Genomic DNA, 21,577 nt, shown 5'->3' with positions numbered 1-21,577 from the left:
TGGCACCGGCCAATCATGTTCATTCTTTAAAAAAAGATTTATTTATTTGAAAGTCAGAGTTACAGAGATAGAGGGAGAGAGAGATCTTCGGTTTGCTGGTTCATTCTTCAGTTGACTTCAGTCACCAGGCTGAGCCAGGCCAAAGCCAGGAGCTTCATTGAGATCTCCTATGTTAGTGACAGGAATCCACAAACACTTGGCCATCTTCTGCTTTTCCTAGGCCATTAGCAGGGAGCTGGATGGGAAGTGGAGCAGCCAGGACACGAACCAGCACCTATATGTGATGCCAGTGTCATGGGCAGTGGCTTTACCCACTACCCACAATGTTGGCCCCCATATGTTCATTTTTATAAAAATATTTAATTCAAAGGCAGATGGCTGCAACAGCCATGGCTGGGGCAGAGCCAGGAGCCTGGAACACCATCTGATCTCCCACATGGGTGGCAGGGGCCCAGAAACGTGTGCCTTCCCTGGCACACCAACGTGGAGCTGAATTGGAAGCAAAACAGCTGGGACTTGATCCTGCACTCCAGTATGGGATGCTGGCACTGTAAGCTTGTGGCTTAACTCCTTGTGCAGTCACGCTGTGTTCATGCTTGCACTTTGATTGTTATAATATAAACATGGTGCAGTTTGCTGTGTGATCTCAGTTGCTTAGTGTATAAAGGAAATTTATTCCTTTGTGCTCTCCATCCTTATAGTTGAACATGGCACCTCTTAATAAAATCAGCCTTGATGAGGTGCTGTTAACAGTGCCACTGTCTGTCAAACCAGTTTTCAGATATTCTTTATCTCTAGTTTAACTTCCTGTGGTCCATCAAGAGCTTGAAATTCATCTGCTGAATCCCCTTTTACTATAAAGGCAAAAGTTTGTTTTGGAGAGCTGACTTGAAGTTAGTAGGAGGGTTAGAAAGGAAAGTTAGGATGCTCCCCTGAAATAAGAGCCAGGTGATAAAATCATGTTAGTCCCCCAAGGAAAAACACTTGAAACCTTAGTTGATCAGGAACTGTAGCTCCCTCTGCCTCAGACCAGAATGTTTGAAATAGTTACCACTCACCTATATGATTTTTATCAGGAGCACAGATGATTTAGAATAACTACAGTTCTTTTCCTGAATCCTCTCCCCCCATCTCCCCAACCCCAGAAGGCACAAGATTGAAGCGTTTTTGCTTGAGGTGCGTAGTGTTAGCCTCATCAGTCTATTGTGGTGACCCCACTAGAAAACTCTCCTGGGCCGGCGCCGCGGCTCACTAGGCTAATCCTCCACCTTGCGGCGCCAGCACACCGGGTTCTAGTCCTGGTTGGGGTGCCGGACTCTGTCCCGGTTGCCCCTCTTCCAGGCCAGCTCTCTGCTGTGGCCCGGGAGTGCAGTGGAGGATGGCCCAAGTGCTTGGGCCCTGCACCCCATGGGAGACCAGGAGAAGTACCTGGCTCCTGCCATTGGATCAGCGCGGCGGCCATTGGAGGGTGAACCAACAGCAAAGAAAGACCTTTCTCTCTGTCTCTCTCTCTAGCTGTCCACTCTGCCTGTCAAAAAAAAAAAAAAAAAAAAAAAAAAGAAAAAGAAAAAGAAAACTCTCCTGTAATCTGGTAATTCCAGTGGTAGAGGTGCTTGTGGATGTTGTGGTTTTGGTTTTTTGTTTTTGTCTTCTGTGTCTTTTGTTTTATTAAATATCTATTTATTATTTGAAAGCAGAGTGACAGAGCAAGAGCGATCTGTCATCTTCTGGTTCACTCCCCAAATGCTCACCTGCCTGGGAGGCCCCTAAGAAGCTCCGGGCTCCTGATTTCAGATCGATCGGCTCAGCTGTGGCCATGGCGGCCTTTGGGCAGTGAACCAGCCAATGGAAAACCTGTCTCTCCTCTCTGTAACTATGCCTCTCAAGGTAATAAATAAGTCTTTAAAAAGAGAGAAAGGGAGAAACAGAGGTATCTTCCATCCCTTGGTTCACTCGAAATGGCTGCAACAGCCAGGGTGGGGCCAGGCCTGAGCCAGGAGCCAGGAGCTTCTTCCAGGTCTCCCATGTTAGGTTCAGGGGCCAAGGGACCATCTGCTGCTGCTGCTTTTCCCAGACACACTAGTAGAGAGTTGGATTGGAAGTGGAGCAGCCTGGACTCAAACTGGCGCCCCTGTGGAATGCTGGTGTCACAGTGGCAGCTTACCCAATATGCCACATGGGATGCCAATGTTGCAGGAAGCGGCTTAACGTGTTATGCCACAGCACTGACCCCACTGGTCACTTTTCAGATGGTCACAGTGGCTGAAGCTGGGACTCAAACCGGCATTCAGATGTGGGGTGCCAGCATCACAAATGGCGGCACCATTGCACTGGCCCCTTTTCATATCTCCTGTAAGCTTTATTTCTATTGTTTTCTGTTTGAAGTGGACTTAATTTAAATTGAATTCCCTCCATCTTTCTTAACTCTGTCTCCAATCTCTTTTTCTTTCTTTCTTTTTTTTTTTTCAAGATTTATTTACTTTTTGAAAGTCAGAGTTACAGAGAGAGAGAGAGGGAGGGAGGGAGGGAGAAGGGTCTTCCCTGTTAGTTCACTCCCCAGTTGGCTGCATTGGCCAGAGCTGCACCGATCCAAAGCCAGGAGCTTCTTACGGATCTCCCACGTGGGTGCAGGGGCCCAAGGACTTGAACCATCTTCCACTGCTTTCCCAGGCCACAGCAGAGAGCTAGATCAGAAGAGGAGCAGCCAGATCTCGAACCGGCACCTATATGAGATGCTGGTGCTTCAGGCCAGGGTGTTAACCCACTGGGTCACAGTGCTGGCCCCTCCAGTCTCTTTTTCATTCTTGTAAATTCCAGTCTGTTTTTTTGTAATGGCTGCATATACTATGTATTAATTTATAAAAAAGATAGGCAGACAGGATCCTTTAAGGAGTTTAATATATCGTACTATTTGCTTTGTACACTTAACACAGCAATATGAAATGAACCCATAATCACTATTCCAAAGGCTCAGTGTAGTTGATAGGGGATATTTTGGAAGTGTGGGCTAAGGGAAGGTGAGGTGGGAAAGTTGGGTGGTGGGAATGGGAAGGGTTTTGTTTTGTTTTGAGGATGGTTATGTAGAGTATATTAGCTTTTCTGTGCATAGTGTTGGTAAACTTCAAGTTCTCATTGATAAGGACCTATAAAAAAGGGCACTAATGGCAGGGAGGTAACTTGGCCATACTTCTGATTTCTTGTAGAAGGAGATAATTGTCTTGAAGTGTATTAATGCTTCTTATGATATCATTAAAGTTAGAGTTTCTGTGCTGAAATATGTCTATTCTAATTCAGCAAAATGCATTCATTACCTTTTCAAGATATGTAGAGCCAGATTTGGAAATAGAATTAGGAGGTGGCCATCTGCCAAGTATCTCAAATGCCTTTTGGCCATGAGTGTTTATTCAGGAGACTCAAGATTTTTTTTTCATAATTTCCAAATTCTATTGCCAAATGATACATATTTGAGGTCTATGAAACATAAAATTTGCCTTTGTAAAACTAGAAGCAAAAAAGAGGGAGAGGAGACCATACACAACTATTTTAATTTAACTCTCTCATTTTCCAAATTAGGAAACCAAGGTTCAGAAAGATATTAGTTGTAAAGTGATACATACAGGCCAGCGCCGTGACTCAATAGGCTAATCCTCCGCCTAGCGACGCCGGCACACCGGGTTCTAGTCCCAGTCGGGGCACCGGATTCTGTCTCGGTTGCCCCTCTTCCAGGCCAGCTCTCTGCTGTGGCCAGGGAGTGCAGTGGAGGATGGCCCAAGTATTTGGGCCCTGCACCCCATGGGAGACCAGGATAAGCACCTGCCTCCTGCCTTCGGATGGGCGCAGCGCGCCGGCCGCGGCGGCCATTGGAGGGTGAACCAACGGCAAAAGGAAGACCTTTCTCTCTCTCTCTCTCTCTCTCTCTCTCTCACACTCATTGTCCACTCTGCCTGTAAAAAAAAAAAAAAAGGTGATACATACAGTATGTGTTATCAAGGTAAATATTAACGAATCTGCTGCTCATTCTTTGTAATGCTTTTTGTTACCTCTTAGCTGAGATAACCCTGGGACTAGTAGATGAAACTGCTTTTGAGCGTTTGTTTCTAGGAGCATCCTTGCCTTTCTGACTTTTCCTAAAAGATCCTTAGGGAAAAATGACACTGCCAGGACTTAGCTTTTCTGTGAGATGTGGCTTGGTTTTCTTAAGTCATGTAGTGATGGTACAGTTTTTTTTAAGTGCTATTGCTTAGAGTCGTGTGCTCAGTAGGCAGGCTGACATTTCACACACATGAATGAGTATTTTCATTTGGAGAAATATTGTACTTCCCACGTGCAAGGGTGTAGAGAGTGTAGTCAGGATAACTTTCAGTAGTCCAAGTTAACCAGGACCATAAAGAAAGATCGCTTCAAATAGTACAATGAACAATTAAGTTGATTTTGGTTTTGATTTTATTGTAAAGGGGGAGGCTGTTTTTGCTTTTTGTTTTTCTTTTAAAGTTTCTGGCTCTTAATTTTGTCAACCAAGAATTAACATTTTGCTTTCAAAAAAACCTGCTTATCTCTTTGTTCTCTTAATACGGGGATTATTGACAGGTTTGTGTAGATCGTTGGTGAATCTTTGAATAAATTCCCTGGGGTAGTTTCTCAATTACCTAACCTCCAGCTGGGTGAGGAATGTATATCTGGCAAGCCTCTGGCGTCTCCCAGTTATACGTGGTACTTCAAACATGGAAGTCAGCCACACACTGCTTGGTTTCTCATCTGGTAGATGATGTCATCTCGTCTCTGACGGAAAGGCTTCTGCTCTGAAAGCGCAGGGAGAGGCTCTGCTATTAAGGCCAACTCTGTTTTGTTTTACATGCTGGAGGGAAGGGCAGCTCACTTCAGAGCTGTTCACTATCTGAAAATATCTGTGTGTAAATTAGCTCCTCTTTTTAAGGCTAGCACATTTCTCCGAAAGTTGCCTTTTTCATATTTTTTGAAACTATGCTGATGTTTTTTTTCCTTCACTTTTTCCTTTCAGTGGTAAATTTTAATCGCTAGTGGCTTAGTAATAACAAGCAAATTCATGTAGAATCACAGTGGTGTTTTGCCAAGTGACCAGAGATCAGCCCTTTTAGTGCTTTTTTCACCACAAACAATTTAGGGTGGGGCCAAGGAGTAAAATGGAGTGCTTCCCTATGACTGGTACAATTACTCAGAAAAATTTTCGGTGACATGGTATGATGATTCAACTTTATGTTTTAACAAGAATCGACAGAGTTGTTTCCACTTCAACTTTCTGAAATTACTTTAGTAGCATTAATGATTTCATAGCTGATTTTCATAATTTAGAGGCTAGGGTTGTTCTTTTTTTTAATATTTTTTGAAGTCTTGGTTTCCATAAAATACTGTGAATTCAGCATTCCCCTTTGTAAGAGACCATTGATATTCAGAGAGATAAGGTTCCCTTTTCCAAAGTGAGCCTCTGTCATATGTCCTAATACAGGTTTGTTTCCAGCTATATGGGCATCTCAAAGTAATATGTAGCTGAGAAAGAGTGGCTGTATGTATAGGAATCATGCTTATTTTTAGTTTGGGATTGTCAGCATTGTAGGCAATTTCATCTCACATTTTTCTTTCTAGCTTATCTTTGTAACAGTTTAACATTATAATGAGCTTGAGTTAATCTTTTTTGGGGAATGTCCATGGTTTATATGTATGGGACTAAGTAGTGGCTTAGTGGGAAGAATAGGTTATAAAGCTAAATGAATGAGAATAAAGTCTTCCCTGTGTATCCTTTTCTTTTTTTAAGATTGACTGATTTATTTGAAAGGCAGAGTTACAGAGAAAGGGGGAGAGAGGGAGAGAGACAGAGAGAAAGAGAAAATGAATCATCCATCCACTGGTTGACTCCCCAAATGGCACAATGGCTGGGACTGGGCCAGGCCAAAGCAAGAAGCAAGAAGCGAGGAGAGTCTTCCAGGTCTTGCGTGTAGGTGCAGGGGCCCAAGCACTTGGGCCATCCTCTGCTGCTTTCCCAGGGAGCTGGATGGGAAGTGGAGCAGCAGGGATAGGAACTGGAGCCCATTTGGGATGCCAGAGGTTTTACCCAGTGTGCCACAGTGCCAGCTCCTATCATTTTTATTTATTAAATAATGTATGCATTAAAATACTTGTTAAAGAAGGTTTAGGTAGTAAAGGGAAAAGAGAAATTTAAAGTTACAAAATGAACCTATCAAGAGATGGTGATATTTTGACATTTTGATATGTAGTCATTTGGACTTTATGTGTGTAAGTACCTATTAGCTTTTAGAAAAATGTTTCACAAAAATGATATCTTTTTTTCACTTTTTCTCTCTTCAGAAGTTTATTGTGATATCCTACTCATAAATGTATGTAAAATAATGGTTATATAATATTCCATGTTACAATTGCACCATGATTTATATAACCAATCTCTTCTTGTTCATTAGGTTCATTCCAGTTTTAGTATCTATGGATTAACAGTATTATATAATACCCTAGTAAGGTTCCTGTATGCCAAGGAGCCTATTTTTTTTTAAAGATTTATTTATTTATTTGAAAGTCAGAGTTACATAGAGGAGAGGCAGAGAGAGAGGTCTTTATCCGCTGGTTCACTCCTCAATTGGCTGCAGCAGCTGGAGCTGTGCCGATCCGAAGCCAGGAGCTTCTTCAGGTGTTCCACGCGGGTGCAGGGGCCCAAGGACTTGGGCCATCTTCTACTGCTTTCCCAAGCCATAGCAGAGAGCTGGATCAGAAGTGGAGCAGCCAGGACTCAAACCAGTGCCCATATGGGATATTGGCACTGCAGGCGGCGGCTTCACCCGCTATGCCACAGCACTGGCCCCCACCAAGGAACCTTATAACTGAAAAATTTGCTGATCTGGATTCATTGCAGAGTGAAATGACTTGGAGTATTAATTTTGTGACCACTCCTGCAGCTTTTGTAGAGGATTTCCTTCTGTTTTCTGGACATTACCTAGAACATCTCATTTCACAGTATGGTGCTAGGGATCAGACCAAGTTCTACTTAAAATCTTATGTCTGGGGGCCGGCGCCGCGGCTCACTAGGCTAATCCTCCGCCTAGCGGCGCCGGCACACCGGGTTCTAGTCCCGGTCGGGGCGCCGGATTCTGTCCCGGTTGCCCCTCTTCCAGGCCAGCCCTCTGCTGTGGCCCGGGAGTGCAGTGGAGGATGGCCCAGGTGCTTGGGCCCTGCACCCCATGGGAGACCAGGAAAAGCACCTGGCTCCTGGCTCCTGCCATCGGATCAGCGCGGTGTGCTGGCCGCAGCGCGCCGGCAGCGGCTGCCATTGGAGGGTGAACCAACGGTAAAGGAAGACCTTTCTCTCTGTCTGTCTCTCTCACTGTCCACTCTGCCTGTCCAAAAAAAAAAAAAAAAAAAAACAAAAAAAACAAAACACACACACACATAAAATCTTATGTCTGGGGCTGGTGCTGTGGCATAGCGGGTTAAAAACCCTGGCCTGAGGCGCTGGCATCCCTATGGGCACCAGTTCTAGTCCCAGCTGATCCTCTTCTGATCCAGCTCTCTGCTATGGCCTGGGAAAGCAGTGGTGGATGGCCCAGGTCCTTGGGCCCCTGCACCCACATGGGAGACCTGGAAGAAGCTCCTGGCTCCTGGCTTCGGATTGGTGCAGCTCCGGCCGTTGCAGCCATCTGGAGAGTGAACCAGCTAATGGAAGACCTCTCTCTCTATCTCTACCTCCCTCTGTAACTCTGACTTTCAAATAAATAAAATAAATCTTTTTTTTTTTTTTTTTTTTTGACAGGCAGAGTGGACAGTGAGAGAGAGAGACAGAGAGAAAGGTCTTCCTTTTGCCGTTGGTTCACCCTCCAATGGCCGCCGCGGCTGGCGCGCTGCGGCCGGCGTACCGCGCTGATCCGATGGCAGGAGCCAGGAGCCAGGTGCTTTTCCTGGTCTCCCATGGGGTGCAGGGCCCAAGCACCTGGGCCATCCTCCACTGCACTCCCGGGCCACAGCAGAGGGCTGGCCTGGAAGAGGGGCAGCCGGGACAGAATCCGGCGCCCCAACCGGGACTAGAACCCGGTGTGCCGGCGCCGCTAGGCGGAGGATTAGCCTAGTGAGCCGCGGCGCCGGCCTAAATAAAATAAATCTTTTAAAAAAAACTTATGTTTATCCTGCTACTGTAAGCAAGTGGAACCCCTAAGTAAGTGATAACTCTCTGTTTTTCCTTATTAGGTTTCAACTTTCTGTGCTGTGGGGTCAACCGTAAGAGAGGTAGATCTGATGTGTTTTTGTGCTGAAGAAGCATGAGCTCCTTGCAGTAACTAGCAGCCAGCGCCTCTTCCCCATAACACTTGCACTGGCAGTGCTGTCTTCTGAGGAGGCTGTGGATGTCTTGCAAGCATTATTTGACTGTATCTCCCAAATCCCTCTTCCCTCTCTAGGAAAGATGCTATCTTAATATTGAAGTATCTTCTCTAATATTGAAATACCTTTTCTCATCCTTCCACAGTATAATATAAATCAGTTTTGTCTCCCTTGAAATTGCCCTGTAACTTCAGCTTTGTTTCACTAAAGCTAGTCTTAGCTCTTCCTTTTCCCTTTCTGTTGTACCTCTTATTTTCCCTGACCTTTCCCATCCTGTAGGTGAGATTCTATAATTCAGAGTAATAACTGCTTATATTTATAGAACATTTACTATATGTTAAGTCTATACATGACTTAATTCTGGTAATCCTATAGAGGTACATATTATTTCCATATTTTATAGATATGGTAACCAAGACCCAGAGAAATTTTAACCAACCTACCCAAGGTTGTAACTTAGGTGTTCCAATTACAGAGCCCACAATCCGAACCACTGTGCTGTGTCTGTTCCCTTCACTAATCTGAAAGTTTGTATGTGAACTAACTTGACTTTAAACCAGATTAAATATTTGTTGCTGAATGGAAACTGAACCAGAAGTCCTTGGTAAAGGAGAGAAGAATATGGAAGGAAATTTGCCTTTCTGGTATTAGCCCTTCTAAAAAAGCAGTGAGCAAAGTGTGAAATTTCTAATCATTCTTTTAGAAACTATCTTAGAAATTAATGTGAACTTTTGCCAATCACTAATAGCCCAAGCATAGTGCTTTGGCTTTTTAATCAGAATTCATGGTCCCCATATACCAAAAAGAGATAAATGGAGCATTTTTTTTTCCTATTAAAATTGTTTATGTCTTACTACAAAGACAAGATGGTACTTATTGCTGCCAGTGAGGACCTTAACACCTATAAAACTGGGAAACTGCTCTTTGAAGTATGAGATTTTAAAAGACAATTTTTGCTTCTCTGGAATACCGGCATTTCCTGATTCAGAATAACAATAATCTCATCAAAAGAAATGAAAGCTATGTTCTATTTTTGCCAGGGACACTGATGACCGTTGCTAGAGGAAGGGAATGTTGTTACTCTTCATTTCATTGAGAGAAACTGAAGAGGGAAAATTGGGTTCTTAATCCTTTATCAATGAAAATGAAAGGCTTCCTTTTCCCAAAGGAAGAAAATATGTATTGTCCGTTAGCAGATCTGAAATTTATTTAGTTTTAGAGTGTTCTAGTTTGAGTTTTCTTGTCCTGGCGTCACTCTAGGTGGTCAGAAATTTTTGAAAACAACAATGATTTAGAAGAAAGAATTGAGCTAAAGGTTAAGAATGCAGCTTCCAGTTCTGGTTCTGTCACTGTCTTTGTTGTGTGATGTTTGAGCATGTCCTTTAACCTCTCTGTCCCTCTGTTCTCTTATTTATTAAAAAAGAGAATAGGAAGAAAAAGAAAAAAATTACACTAAAAATTTCAGGCTCTTGCGGAATTTTTCTCCCAATATGAATGGTTATTGATTTGTTAGCATGAAAAGTCAAGTAGCTTCATTATTGGCTGAATGAACTAAGTTCTCTACATGGTCTGTTTAAAAATCCTGTTTCAATAACGCTGTAGAATTCAGCAAGACTGAGCAGTGCCCTGGCCAGAATTTTTGAAATTTCCCAAAGTACACATATGCTTAGGCTCTCCTAGGTATTCTTTTTTTTTTTTTTTTTTTTTTTAAAGGTTTATTTATTTGAAAGGCAGAGTTACAGAGAGGCAGAGGCAGAAAGAGGTCTTCCATCCACTGGTTCATTCACAAAATGGCTGCAATGGCTGGAGCTTGGCTGATCTGAAGCCAGGAGCCAGGAGCTTCTTCTAGGTCTCCCACATGGTGCAAGAGTCCAAGGACTTGGGCCATCTTCCACTGCTTTCCCAGGCCATAGCAGAGAGCTGGATCAGAAATGGAGCAGCTGGGACTCGAACTGGTGCCCATATGGGATGCCAGCACTGCAGGCGGTGACTTTACCCACTACACCATGGCACTGGGCCCCCTCCTTAACTTTTTATTATAAAATTTGTCAGGGATTGGCATTGTGGTGTAGCCGGTTAAGTTGCCACTTGTGATGCCAGCCTCCCGAATGGGAGTTTGAGTCCTTGCTGCTCCATTTCTGACCCAGATTTCTGCTAATGTGCCTGGGAAAGCAGTGGAAGATGGGCCAAATCTCTGAGCCCCTGTACCCACATGGGAGGCCTGAAGGAAGCTTCTGGCTCCTGACTTCAGTGTGGCCTAGACTTAGCCATTGTGGACATTTGGGGCGTGAACCAGAGGATGGAAGATCTCTCTGTCTCTCTCTCTCTCTCTCCCTGTAGCTCTGCCTTTCAAATAAAATAAATGAATCTTTAAAAAATTTTTTCTCAGACGTATACAAGGTAATCTAGAGAATAGTTTAATGAGCTGCCATGTACTCATCACCTAGCTTCAGTAGCAATATTTTGCCAATCATTGCATCTGTATTTCACCCATTCTCCTTCATCCATTCCCTGAAATATTTTAAAGCAAGTCCAGGTCTCATGTAATTTCATCCATAAGTATTTCAAAATGTATTTCTACAGATATGAGTATTTGGGGTGTGGAAGTTAAAGGTTGTAACATGACCACAGCAGCATTGTTATAGTTAAAAAATTAACCATTGCTCTTTCAAGGTTCCTGTCTCAGAAATGTCTTGTTACAGTTTTTTCTTTCTTTCTTTTCTTTTCTTTCTTTTTTTTTTTTTATATTTTTCTTAGAGAAAGGTCTTCCTTCCGTTGGTTCACCCCAAAATGGTCGCTATGGCCGGCGCACTGCGCCAATCCAAAGCCAGGATTCAGGTGCTTCCTCCTGGTCTCCCATGCGGGTGCAGGGCCCAAACACTTGGGCCATCCTCCACTGTACTCCCTGGCCACAGCCGAGAGCTGGACTGAAAGAGCAGCAACCGGGACTAGTACCTGGCACCCCAACCGGGACTAGAACCCGGGGTGCCGGTGCTGCAGACGGAGGATTAGCCTAGTGAGCCGCGGCACCGGCCTACAGTTTTTTCTAATCAGCATTTAGATGAGACTCACACACAATATTTGGTAGATACGTTACTTATGTCCTTAATTAAAATAATTCCCACTGTCTGTAATTTCAATTTTAAGGCCAAGTAAGGTATGTTTTTCAGCTTTTAAAGAATTATACAGGTTTTTTTGTTTTTGTTTTTTTGTTTTTTTTGACAGGCAGAGTGGACAGTGAGTGAGAGAGACAGAGAGAAAGGTCTTCCTTTTGCCGTTGGTTCACCCTCCAATGGCCGCTGCGGCCGGCGTGCTGCAGCCAGCGCACCGTGCTGATCCGATGGCAGGAGTCAGGTACTTATCCTGGTCTCCCGTGGGGTGCAGGGCCCAAGCACTTGGGCCATCCTCCACTGCACTCCCTGGCCACAGCAGAGAGCTGGCCTGGAAGAGGGGCAACCGGGACAGAATCCGGCGCCCCGACCGGGACTAGAACCCGGTGTGCCGGCACCGCAAGGCAGAGGATTAGCCTAGTGAGCCGTGGCGCCGGCCCAGGTTGTTATTATATACAAGAGGTCATGGGGAAAAGTAACCTTTTTAAAATGGTATCAGCATTGTAGTGTTATAGTCAGTGTCCAGGAGAAACAGAAGAGTGTGGAGATGGCCTGAATGATATAGAGATAAAAAATGTAATTCAACAGTGATAAGTATTAAAATTGAGCCAGTGGGGCAGGCATTGTGGTATAGAAAGGTAAGTTTCTGGTTGGGACACCTGCATGACATATCCCATATCAGAGTCCCAGCTGTAGTCCTGACTACTCCATACTTCCAATCCAGCTTCCTGCTAATGAGCCTGGAGGCAGTGGATGATGGCCCAAGTACTTGGGTTCCTGCCGCCCTAGTGGGAGACCAGGATGGAATTTCTGGCTCCTGGCTTCAGTATGGCCCAGCCCTGGCTGTTAAAGGCATTTGGCAAATGGGTGGCACATAATTTCTCTTTATCTCTCTTTCTCTGTCATTCTGCCTTTCAAATAACTAAAAATATTTTAAAAATTGAGCCAGTGAGGAGAAACTGGGCTAAGACCATTTATAGCCAACTGTCAGCTTCTATACCCACCTTTGGGTATTGTGTACATGCCACATTTCCAAGTATTGACTGATGATAATGTAGTCATCTGAACAGTGATTATTCAGATTTTTTAAAAAATATTTTATTTATTTGAGAGGTAGAGTTACAGACACTGAGAGGGAAAGACAGAGAGAAGGGTGTTCCTTCTGTTGGTTCACTCCCCAAATGGCCAGCAACGGCCAGAGCTGCATCAATCTGAAGCCAGGAGTCAGGTGCTTCTTCTGGGTCTCTCATATGGGTGCAGGGGCCCAAGGACTTGGGCCATCTTCTGCTTTCCCAGTCCACAGCAGAGAGCTGGATTGGAAGAGGGGCAGCCAGGACTAGAAACGGCGCCCATATTGGATGCTGGTGCTCATATGGGATGCCAGCACCACAGGCGGAGGATTAACCTGCATCACAGCGCCAGCCTCCATTCAGAATTTTGATGTAGATGGGGAGAGGCAGGGCCCAAATCCTTAGAAAAAGTTCTTCCTAGGGAAGAATAAATTTTAATGTTAGAAGAACTGTGCCCCCATAGTCAGTTTCTTCATCAGAAATTATAATTACATATTTATTTTAAGATGATAGATCTATATTTAGAGTACTTTTCACAAAGGTGGTAAAAAACAAATTTTCTCTTGATCAATATTCTGATTTTATCCATAGGGATGAATCATATTCTTAAAAATTTTACGGCTGGTGTTGCCATGCTGAGTGGGGTTAAACCCCTTTTTCTTTCTTTTTTTCATTTGTTCTCTCTCAGCGCCTAAGTGTCTTCCTGTACTTATCGAAGAGAAAGCTTATTTATGCAGTGTTCATGACTCTGAGTTTCACAGATTTCCTCAATAGATAATTTCTCTTTGGCAGATCCTTAGCAGGTGGTATCTGGTTCCCTGTACTTTCTGTTTGCCCTTTGTTGGGTTTTTGGATAAACGCTGTTAACAGTGTCATTAGTAAAACTCTAGGTATTTTTCTCTTCTTTTATACTTTTTGGTAGATTAGATCTCTTAGGTATGTCCTGGTGGCTGTACTTTAGGCACTTTAAGCCTCACCCATGTCACTTTGTCTGAGTTTTATTATTTACATGCCGTATCTTTCTTTTGCTTCAGATTTAATGCTCTTGGGATGGGATTAATTCCAGTTTTGCAATTGCAGATAGCTAAAGAGTTGGCAACAAAATTTCTACTGAGTGGAGTCTTCCTGTCCTCATTTTGAATACTTTGCAAGAGTGTAGCAGCCCTGGAGCTACATGTCTGTATGATAAAACTAGAAGAGATAGCATAGGTAGAACTTTATTTTATTTTATTTATTTGAAAGAGTTACACAGAGAGGAGAGGCAGAGAGAGAGATCTTCCATCCTCTGGTTCACTTCTCAGATGGCCACAATGGCCGGAGCTGTGCCATTCCGAAGCCAGGAGCTTCTTGTGGGCCTCCCACGTGGGTGCAGGGGCCCAAGCACTTGGGCCATCTTCTACTGCTTTCCCAGGCCACAGCAGAGAGCTGGATCAGAAGCAGAGCAGTGAGACATGAACCGATGCCCATAAGGGATGCCAGCACTGCAGCACCGGCCCCCAGCAGAGAGTTTTGTGAGGAGCCAAGTACTTTGAGATGCAAAATAGAATTTACTGCTGGTCTAGGTGATCAATCACTGAACCTTGCTAGGGGCCCAGTTTTTTCTTGCATTTGAAATCATATATGTGATTAAGCTTATTTAATGTAATCGTTACATAAGCATTTTAAAATAAACTTATTTTAGTTAGAGAACAGTTTGACATAACATATGGGCCCAGGTCTTTTGATATTTTTTGTTTTTTTGAAAGGCAAAGCAACACAAAAGGAGAGACATTCACATCTTCTGGACTGAAGCTGGGAGCCAGGAACTCTATCCTGGTCTCCTAGGTGGGTGGCAGCGGCCTAAGTACTTGGACCATCCTCTTCTGCCTTCCTAGGCACATTAGCAGTAAGCTGGATTAGAAGAGAAGTAGCCAGGACTCAAACCAGCACTCCGATATAGGACACAGGTGTCACAGTAGTAGTTTAACTCTGCCACAATGCCAGCACCCAGCTCTTCTGAATTTTAAATAGCTTAGTATCTTTTTTTTTTTTTTTTTTTTTTTTTTTTTTTTTTTTTTTACAGGCAGAGTGGACAGTGAGAGAGAGAGAAACAGAGAGAAAGGTCTTCCTTTGCCGTTGGTTCACCCTCCAGTGGCCGCCGCGGCTTAGTATCTTTTTAAAGGATATGTGACAACTTTGCTACTCTCAGATGGGACATATCTGAGCATAGAGCTATCCTACCTCCAGGAGTGGCCTACGCCAGGCACTTGATTCTGCCTGTGGTGTGGTCCATATCCAAGCCTCCATTGCACAGAAGAGTGTCCAGGGACTCTAGACATCCAAACTGTGGGAGCTCAGATTTTAGGTCCTGTGTGACCTGTTCTGAGAATGGGGGAAATTCAGTACTTTGACCCAGCCAAAAAGTTTTAAGATAGAAGAGATTTGACTTTTTGACAGTGGACACTTTAAATTCTGCAGTAAGCCATCAGCACTTTTAGTAATAAATGAATTTGCCTGACTTACTGTTCCTTTAAAACTTCAGCCCTAACTTGTTTAGTCTTTAACCCAGCTGAAGCTCTCCTGATTGAATAAATCATCCTAGGAAGGGTGTTACATCATGGGCTCTGCTGCAGAGAAGTAGCGGTAAAAATTGATCTGTTTTTCTAATTTTCTCGGTCATTTTGTGCAACATATCTTCATAACAGCTAGATGACATTTCTCTTGTCTTCATTTTTGGGAAAAGGAATGAAAACCATCTGTTCTCCATTTTTTTCTCCACCCTGACTCATTACCAGGAAGGAAATTTTGCTACTCTGCTTATTGGTACCATAAATGCTTAGTCTGTAACCTTTCTACTAAGAGCTATCACAGCCTCTGAGCCTAGCTGTATTTTGAAATTCAAGAGGTTATTGGTTGTTTTTGTCTTAAACAGTTACACTTAGAACTTTGTCTGGTCATTAATCCCTTGTGTTTCTATTGCTGCCTCACTGTTAATCCTTTTTTTTTTTTTTAAGATTTATTTTATTTATTTGAAAGAGTTACAGAGAGAGGTGGAGACAGAGAGGTCTTCCATCCGCTGATTCATTCTCCAGATGGCCGCAACGGCCAGAGCTGAGTCTATCTGAAGCCAGGAGCCAGGAGCTTCTTGTGGGCCTCCCACGTGGGTGCAGGGGCCCAAGCACCTGGGCCATCTTCTACTGCTTTCCCAGGCCATAGCAGAGAGCTGGATCAGAAGAGGAGCAGCTAGAACTAGAATTGGCGCCCATATGGGATGCCAGCGCTTCAGGCCAGGCTTTAGCCCGCTGTGCCACAGTGCCGGCCCCATTGTTAATCCTTTAAAATATTTTTTATTTATTTGAAAGTTACAGTGATAAAGGGAGAGACAGAAGAGAGATATTCCATCCATTGGTTCACTTCCCAAATGGCCACAACAGCCAGGGTTGGGCCAGGCTGAAGCCAGTAGTCTCCCACATGGGTGTAGGGGCCCAAGCACTTGAGCCATCCTCTGCTGCTTTCCCAGGTACATTAGCAGAGAGTTGGATTGGAAGTGGAATAGCCAGGACTTGAACCAGCATCCATATGGGATGTTGGTGCTGCAGATAGCAGCTTAACCTCTGTGAATTGGGTTCTTCCTACTCATTGTTTTATTCTTTCATTTTATCTGAAAGAGAAAGCTGTGGAACAAATCTTCCATTTGCTGGTTCACTCCCCAAACGGCTGCAGTGGCCAGGCCAAAGCCACTAGAAGCATAGAACTCTATCCCAGGTCTCCTATGTAGGTGGCAAAGACCCAAGTCCCTGGATTCCTCTTTTTAATTTTTAAAAATATTTTGCTTATTTATTTTGAGAAGTAAAGTTACAGACAGAGGGAGAGACAGAGAAAGAGATCTTCCATCCACTGGTTCACTCCCCAAATGTCCACAATGACTAGAGCTGAGCCAAAGTGAAGAGCCAGGAGCTTTATCTGGTCTCCCAAGTGGGCAAGGGCCCAAGGAGTTGGACCGTCTTCCACTTTCTCAGACACATGAGCAGGGAGCTAGATCAGCAGTGGAGCAGCTAGGACATGAACCGGTGCCCATGTGGGTTGCTGGCGTCTCAGGCGGTAGCTTTACCTGCTACGCCTCAGTGCCAGCCCTAGATGTGGTCACTTTTTAAATACACATGTTCTTGAAGTTTTACATAAGTTTAAGTAAATAAAAAGTCATAAGTAATACTTGTGAAATTTAAGCAAAACCAAATTATATAATGGCACTGAACAAATACTTGATATATTTGATTTTTTTTTAAGGTTTATTTATTTGAGAAGGTGGAGGCTTTATGCGCTATGCCACAGTGGTGGCCCTGCCCTTTCTCTTTTAATCATGGTAATGATCAGTGAGCCCCTTTACTCAGATGGGTAAACATATTAAGAAGTTATGTTTTGGGGCCGGCGCCGTGGCACAGTAGGTTAATCCTCCACCTGTGGTGCTGGCATCCCATATGGGTATCCGGTTAGTGTCCCGGCTGCTCCTCTTCCAATCCAGCTCTCTGCTATGGCCTGGGAAAGCAGTAGAAGATGGCCCAGGTGCTTGGGCCCCTGCACCCGCGTGGGAATACTGGGAAGAAGCTCCTGGCTCCTGGCTTCGGATCGGCACAGCTCTGGCCATTGCGGACCAACAGACGGAAACCTTTCTCTGTTTCTTCCTCTCACTATAATTCTACCTCTCAAATAAATAAAATATTTTTTAAAAAAGTTATGTTTCTCAGAGAAGATAGGAGCACTTGGGTGGAAAAAGGGGGCTAGAGAAAGAATGGAGTTCACATAAGGCCTCTGTGAGTGTAGAGGAGGAGGAGGAAGGGACACACACAATCGTATTCAGAAGGGTCTGGTATTCCTGAGCAAGAGTCAGGAGCTCTTGGTCACGTTTAGTTTGACTCGAGTTTGATTCTTCCAGTGTGTTTGGTACAAAGTGTGTGAGTGTATATTTACTTACAGTTTTATTTTGTGTTTTTTTTTGTTTGCCTTTAGCAGCAGCAACTGGAATTAAGAAACCTATGGCGTCTGAGGTGAGTTTCATATTAATATAGTAGTTACTGAAAGTTTAGTTCTGTGATAGAATACTTGTTTATAATGTCTTGGTTATCTGCCTACTTAGGTCATGGAAAGCTAAAAGTGTTTTACCTTGTTGATAGCCAAGGAATCATCAAACTCTAGTTTTGCTATGGTTTCTTTTAATTAGTATCTCATACTTATTGATAATTTATTATTTTTATTTATTTATTTGAAAGGCAGAGTTACAGAGAGAGGGAGAAAAGACAGAGGTCTTCCATCATCTGGTTCACTCCCCAGATGGCTACAGCATCCAATGCTGGGCCATCCTTTGCTGCTTTTCCATATGCATTAGCAGTGAGCTGGATCAGAAGTGCAGCAGCTGAGTCTTAATCTGTCCCATATGGGATACTGGCATTACAGTCAGTGGCTTAACTCCTTACACCACAATGCCAGCCCTGAGAACTTACTTTATTTTAAAAAAAAATTTAGCATGATCTAGCCACTGGCAAATCAAATAATTCTATACCCCAAGAATTGAAAGGCTCAGATAATAAGATGACTTCTCTGAGATGGTGCCTTTTAACAGATTCCTGAGAACACGATATGTCTGTTTTCCACCCGCAAAACAGACCCTGAAATAAGGACATAGTAAGACCAGTAGAGCAGAATCTATAAGGTTATTCCCAAGAGTCAAGATGGCACCACCATAGGCACTCTTCATGATGATAACTATCGTTAAATGAAGAAGCTAGGCAAAATAACTAGTAGAAACAGGATGTCACAATCTTTAAACTTGATATTCAAGTTCTGCCTTTGTATGCCAGGAGGGTCAGCATTCTGAAACCCTTGACACAAAATGCAGGAGAGAGGCAAGAAGTGAGAGGAGGGTTGAGAAATACTCTATAGGAAGACAGTTAAGCAAACTGAAGATAATTTGCTTAGAAAAAGAGGAATTTGGAAAATTAGCAGAGACAGCAAAACAATGAGCTTTAATGTCAGATTGCCTAGATTTGAATCCCACCTTTATTTCACTAATTATATGACACTGAACAAGTTAGACCTCTAATCCTCATTTTCTTTATATGTAAAATATGAATTAACATTTTCATATGTTTCATATGTGAATTCAGTTTAAGCAAAAGCATTGAGGTTGGGTTGAGAATTAGAGGAGCAGTAATTTCTGAAAGAAAGCAAGTAAAAAAAGAAGGGGTCTTTGAAACTTAACTTTTAGCCTGGCCTGTTTTTTGTGAGCCTCTTTCTGAGGCTACAGAATTCCCTGTGTCCCATTTTTACTTTACTTCAATGATTCTCATTTTTATTTCCTATGTTATCTTTTGGGAGTCTAAAGGAGAAATATATATCCTTCTGATTTTCTTTGGTGATCTTATAGCCAATTAATTGATTGAAGGAGTAGACTATATGTGTTTACATGGGATGGATCTTCTGAGGATTTTTTTTTTTTTTTTTTTTTTTTTTTTTTTTTGACAGGCAGAGTGGACAGTGAGTGAGAGATAGACAGAGAGAAAGGTCTTCCTTTGCCGTTGGTTCACCCTCCAATGGCCGCCGCGGCTGGTGCGCTGCGGCCGGCGCACCACACTGATCCGATGGCAGGAGCCAGGAGCCAGGTGCTTTTCCTGGTCTCCCATGGGGTGCAGGGCCCAAGCACCTGGGCCATCCTCCACTGCACTCCCTGGCCACAGCAGAGGGCTGGCCTGGAAGAGGGGCAACCAGGACAGAATCCGGCGCCCCGACCGGGACTAGAACCCGGTGTGCCGGCGCCGCTAGGCGGAGGATTAGCCTAGTGAGCCGCGGCACCGGCTTCTTCTGAGGATTTTATAAATTTTTTTTTAGATTTATTTATTTGAAAGGCAGAGTTAGAGAGAAAGAGGGAAGGAAGGAGATACCCCCTCTACCATCACTTCTCAAATGGTCACAATGGCCAGACTGAAGCCAGGAGCAAGGAACTTATCCAGGCCTCCCACATGGGTGGCAGGGGCCCAGCTACTTGGGCCGTCTTCTATTGCCTTTCCAGATAGCATTAGCAGGGAGATAGATTGGAAGTAGAACAGCTGGGGCTTGAACAGAGCGCTCATGCAATTCCAGTGTTGCAGGTGGTAGCTTAAGCCACTGTATCTCTGTACCAGCTCCTTTATAAATTTTTTTAATCTAGAAAGACTATATTGAATGTTTTGGTTTTATATACCACATAATAAATGCTTGGTATTACATGACAATCCTATACCTAGTAACCTTGACTTTTTACTTGTAGGTGCCTTATGCATCTGGCATGACCATCAAGAAAATAGGCCACCGAAGTGTTGATTCCTCAGGAGAGACCACATATAAAAAGGTGTGTATGAGTTGAACCCTCCCAATTTATTCCAGGAATTCAGCAGGGGCAACCGTACTCTTTATGTTACTCTCTGCAGCTGTCTCATTTCTTTTTTTATTTTTTATTTTTTATTTTTTTTTATTTTTTATTTATTTATTTATTTTTTTTTGACAGGCAGAGTGGACAGTGAGAGAGAGAGACAGAGAGAAAGGTCTTCCTTTGCCGTTGGTTCACCCTCCAATGGCCGCCACGGCCGGCGTGCTGCGGCCGGCGCACCACGCTGATCCGATGGCAGGAGCCAGGAGCCAGGTGCTTTTCCTGGTCTCCCATGGGGTGCAGGGCCCAAGCACCTGGGCCATCCTCCACTGCACTCCCTGGCTGGCCTGGAAGAGGGGCAACCGGGACAGAATCCGGCACCCCGACCGGGACTAGAACCCCGTGTGCTGGCGCCGCAAGGCGGAGGATTAGCCTAGTGAGCCGCGGCGCCGGCCGCTGTCTCATTTCTTGATGACCTAGGCCTTTGTGCAATTAGCCATCATGCAACTTGGACTTGAGAATTCATTTTGGGGCTGGGGCTGTGGCACAGCCTGTAGGGCTGGCATCCCATATGGGCTCCAGTTTGAGTCCTGGCTACTCTGCTTCCAATCCTGTTCTCTGCTATGGCCCGAGAGAGTAGTAGAAGATGGCCCAATGCCTTGGGCCCCTGTGCCCATGAAGGAGACCCAGAAGTAGCTACTGGCTCCTGGCTTCAGATTGGCCTATGGCCGCTGTGGCCATTTGGGAAGTGAAGCAGCGAATCGAAGACTTCTCTCTCTCTCTCTCTTTCTCTGCCTCTCTGTAACTCTCTTTGAAATAAATAAATAAATCTTTAAAAACAAAAAAGGAGGCCGGCGCTGTGGCTCAATAGGCTAATCCTCCACCTGCAGCGCCGGCATACCGGGTTCTAGTCCCGGTTGCTCCTCTTCCAGTCCCGCTCTCTGCTGTGGCCCGGGAAGGCAGTGGAGGATGGCCCAAGTCGTTGGGCCCTGCACCCGCATGGGAGACCAGAAGCACCTGGCTCCTGCTTCGGATCAGTGCAGTGCACCGCCCGCAGCGGCCATTGGGGGGTGAACCAATGGAAAAGGAAGACCTTTCTCTCTGTCTCTCTCTCACTGTTCACTCTTGCCTGTAAAACAAAACAAAAAAAAAAACAAAAAAGGAATTCACTTTATAGGGCCAGTGCTATGAGTAAAGCCACTGCCTGCAGCATCAGCATCCCATATGGGTGCCGTTTCAAGTCCCAGCTGCTCCACTTCCTATCCAGCTCCCTCCCCCCCCCCCCTTTTTTTTTTAATAGATTTGTTTGAAAGGTAGAGTTACAGAGGAGCAGAGGCAGAGAGAGAGAGAGAGAACTCTTCAATCCTCTCATTCACTCCCTAAATAGCTGCAACGGCCAGAGCTGGGCCCATCCTAAGCTAGGAGCCAGGAGCTTCTTCTGGATCTCCCACACAGATGGCAGGGGCCCAAGGGCTTGGGCCATCTTCTGCTGCTTTCCCAGGCCAAAGCAGAGATCTGGATCAGAAGTGGAGAAGCTAGGACTAGAATCGGCACCCATATGGGATGCTGGCACTGCTATGCCACAGTGCCGGTCCCTCCAGCTCCTAACAAGAACTTCTAATGTGCCTGGGAAAGCAACAAAGGATGACTCAAGTCTGCAAGCCCTG

General features: G+C 44.4%; 1 protein-coding gene across 10 annotated transcripts in view; it reads left to right on the top strand.

Annotated features, from left to right (window-relative positions):
- The window catches only part of PIP5K1A (phosphatidylinositol-4-phosphate 5-kinase type 1 alpha), a 47,873-nt gene that overhangs the window by 5,025 nt on the left and 21,271 nt on the right, over nt 1–21,577 (top strand). For 3 of the 10 annotated variants that reach the window (XM_089299941.1, XM_089299946.1, XM_089299943.1), the window contains exons 2-4: nt 8,221–8,259; nt 17,519–17,556; nt 19,812–19,892. In XM_089299941.1, coding sequence (XP_089156067.1) covers nt 8,221–8,259; nt 17,519–17,556; nt 19,812–19,892 — 158 coding nt within the window. The remainder of the gene's footprint in view (nt 1–8,220; nt 8,260–17,518; nt 17,557–19,811; nt 19,893–21,577) is intronic. The other 7 variants (XM_089299948.1, XM_070077715.2, XM_051858709.3 and 4 more) reach the window with 3 other exon arrangements.

The sequence above is a fragment of the Oryctolagus cuniculus genome, chromosome 7, assembly GCF_051225735.1.
Source record: "Oryctolagus cuniculus isolate XC-2025 breed Fujian yellow rabbit chromosome 7, ASM5122573v1, whole genome shotgun sequence".
NCBI lineage: Eukaryota > Metazoa > Chordata > Mammalia > Lagomorpha > Leporidae > Oryctolagus > Oryctolagus cuniculus.
This window is presented reverse-complemented; position numbering and strand designations above follow the sequence as displayed.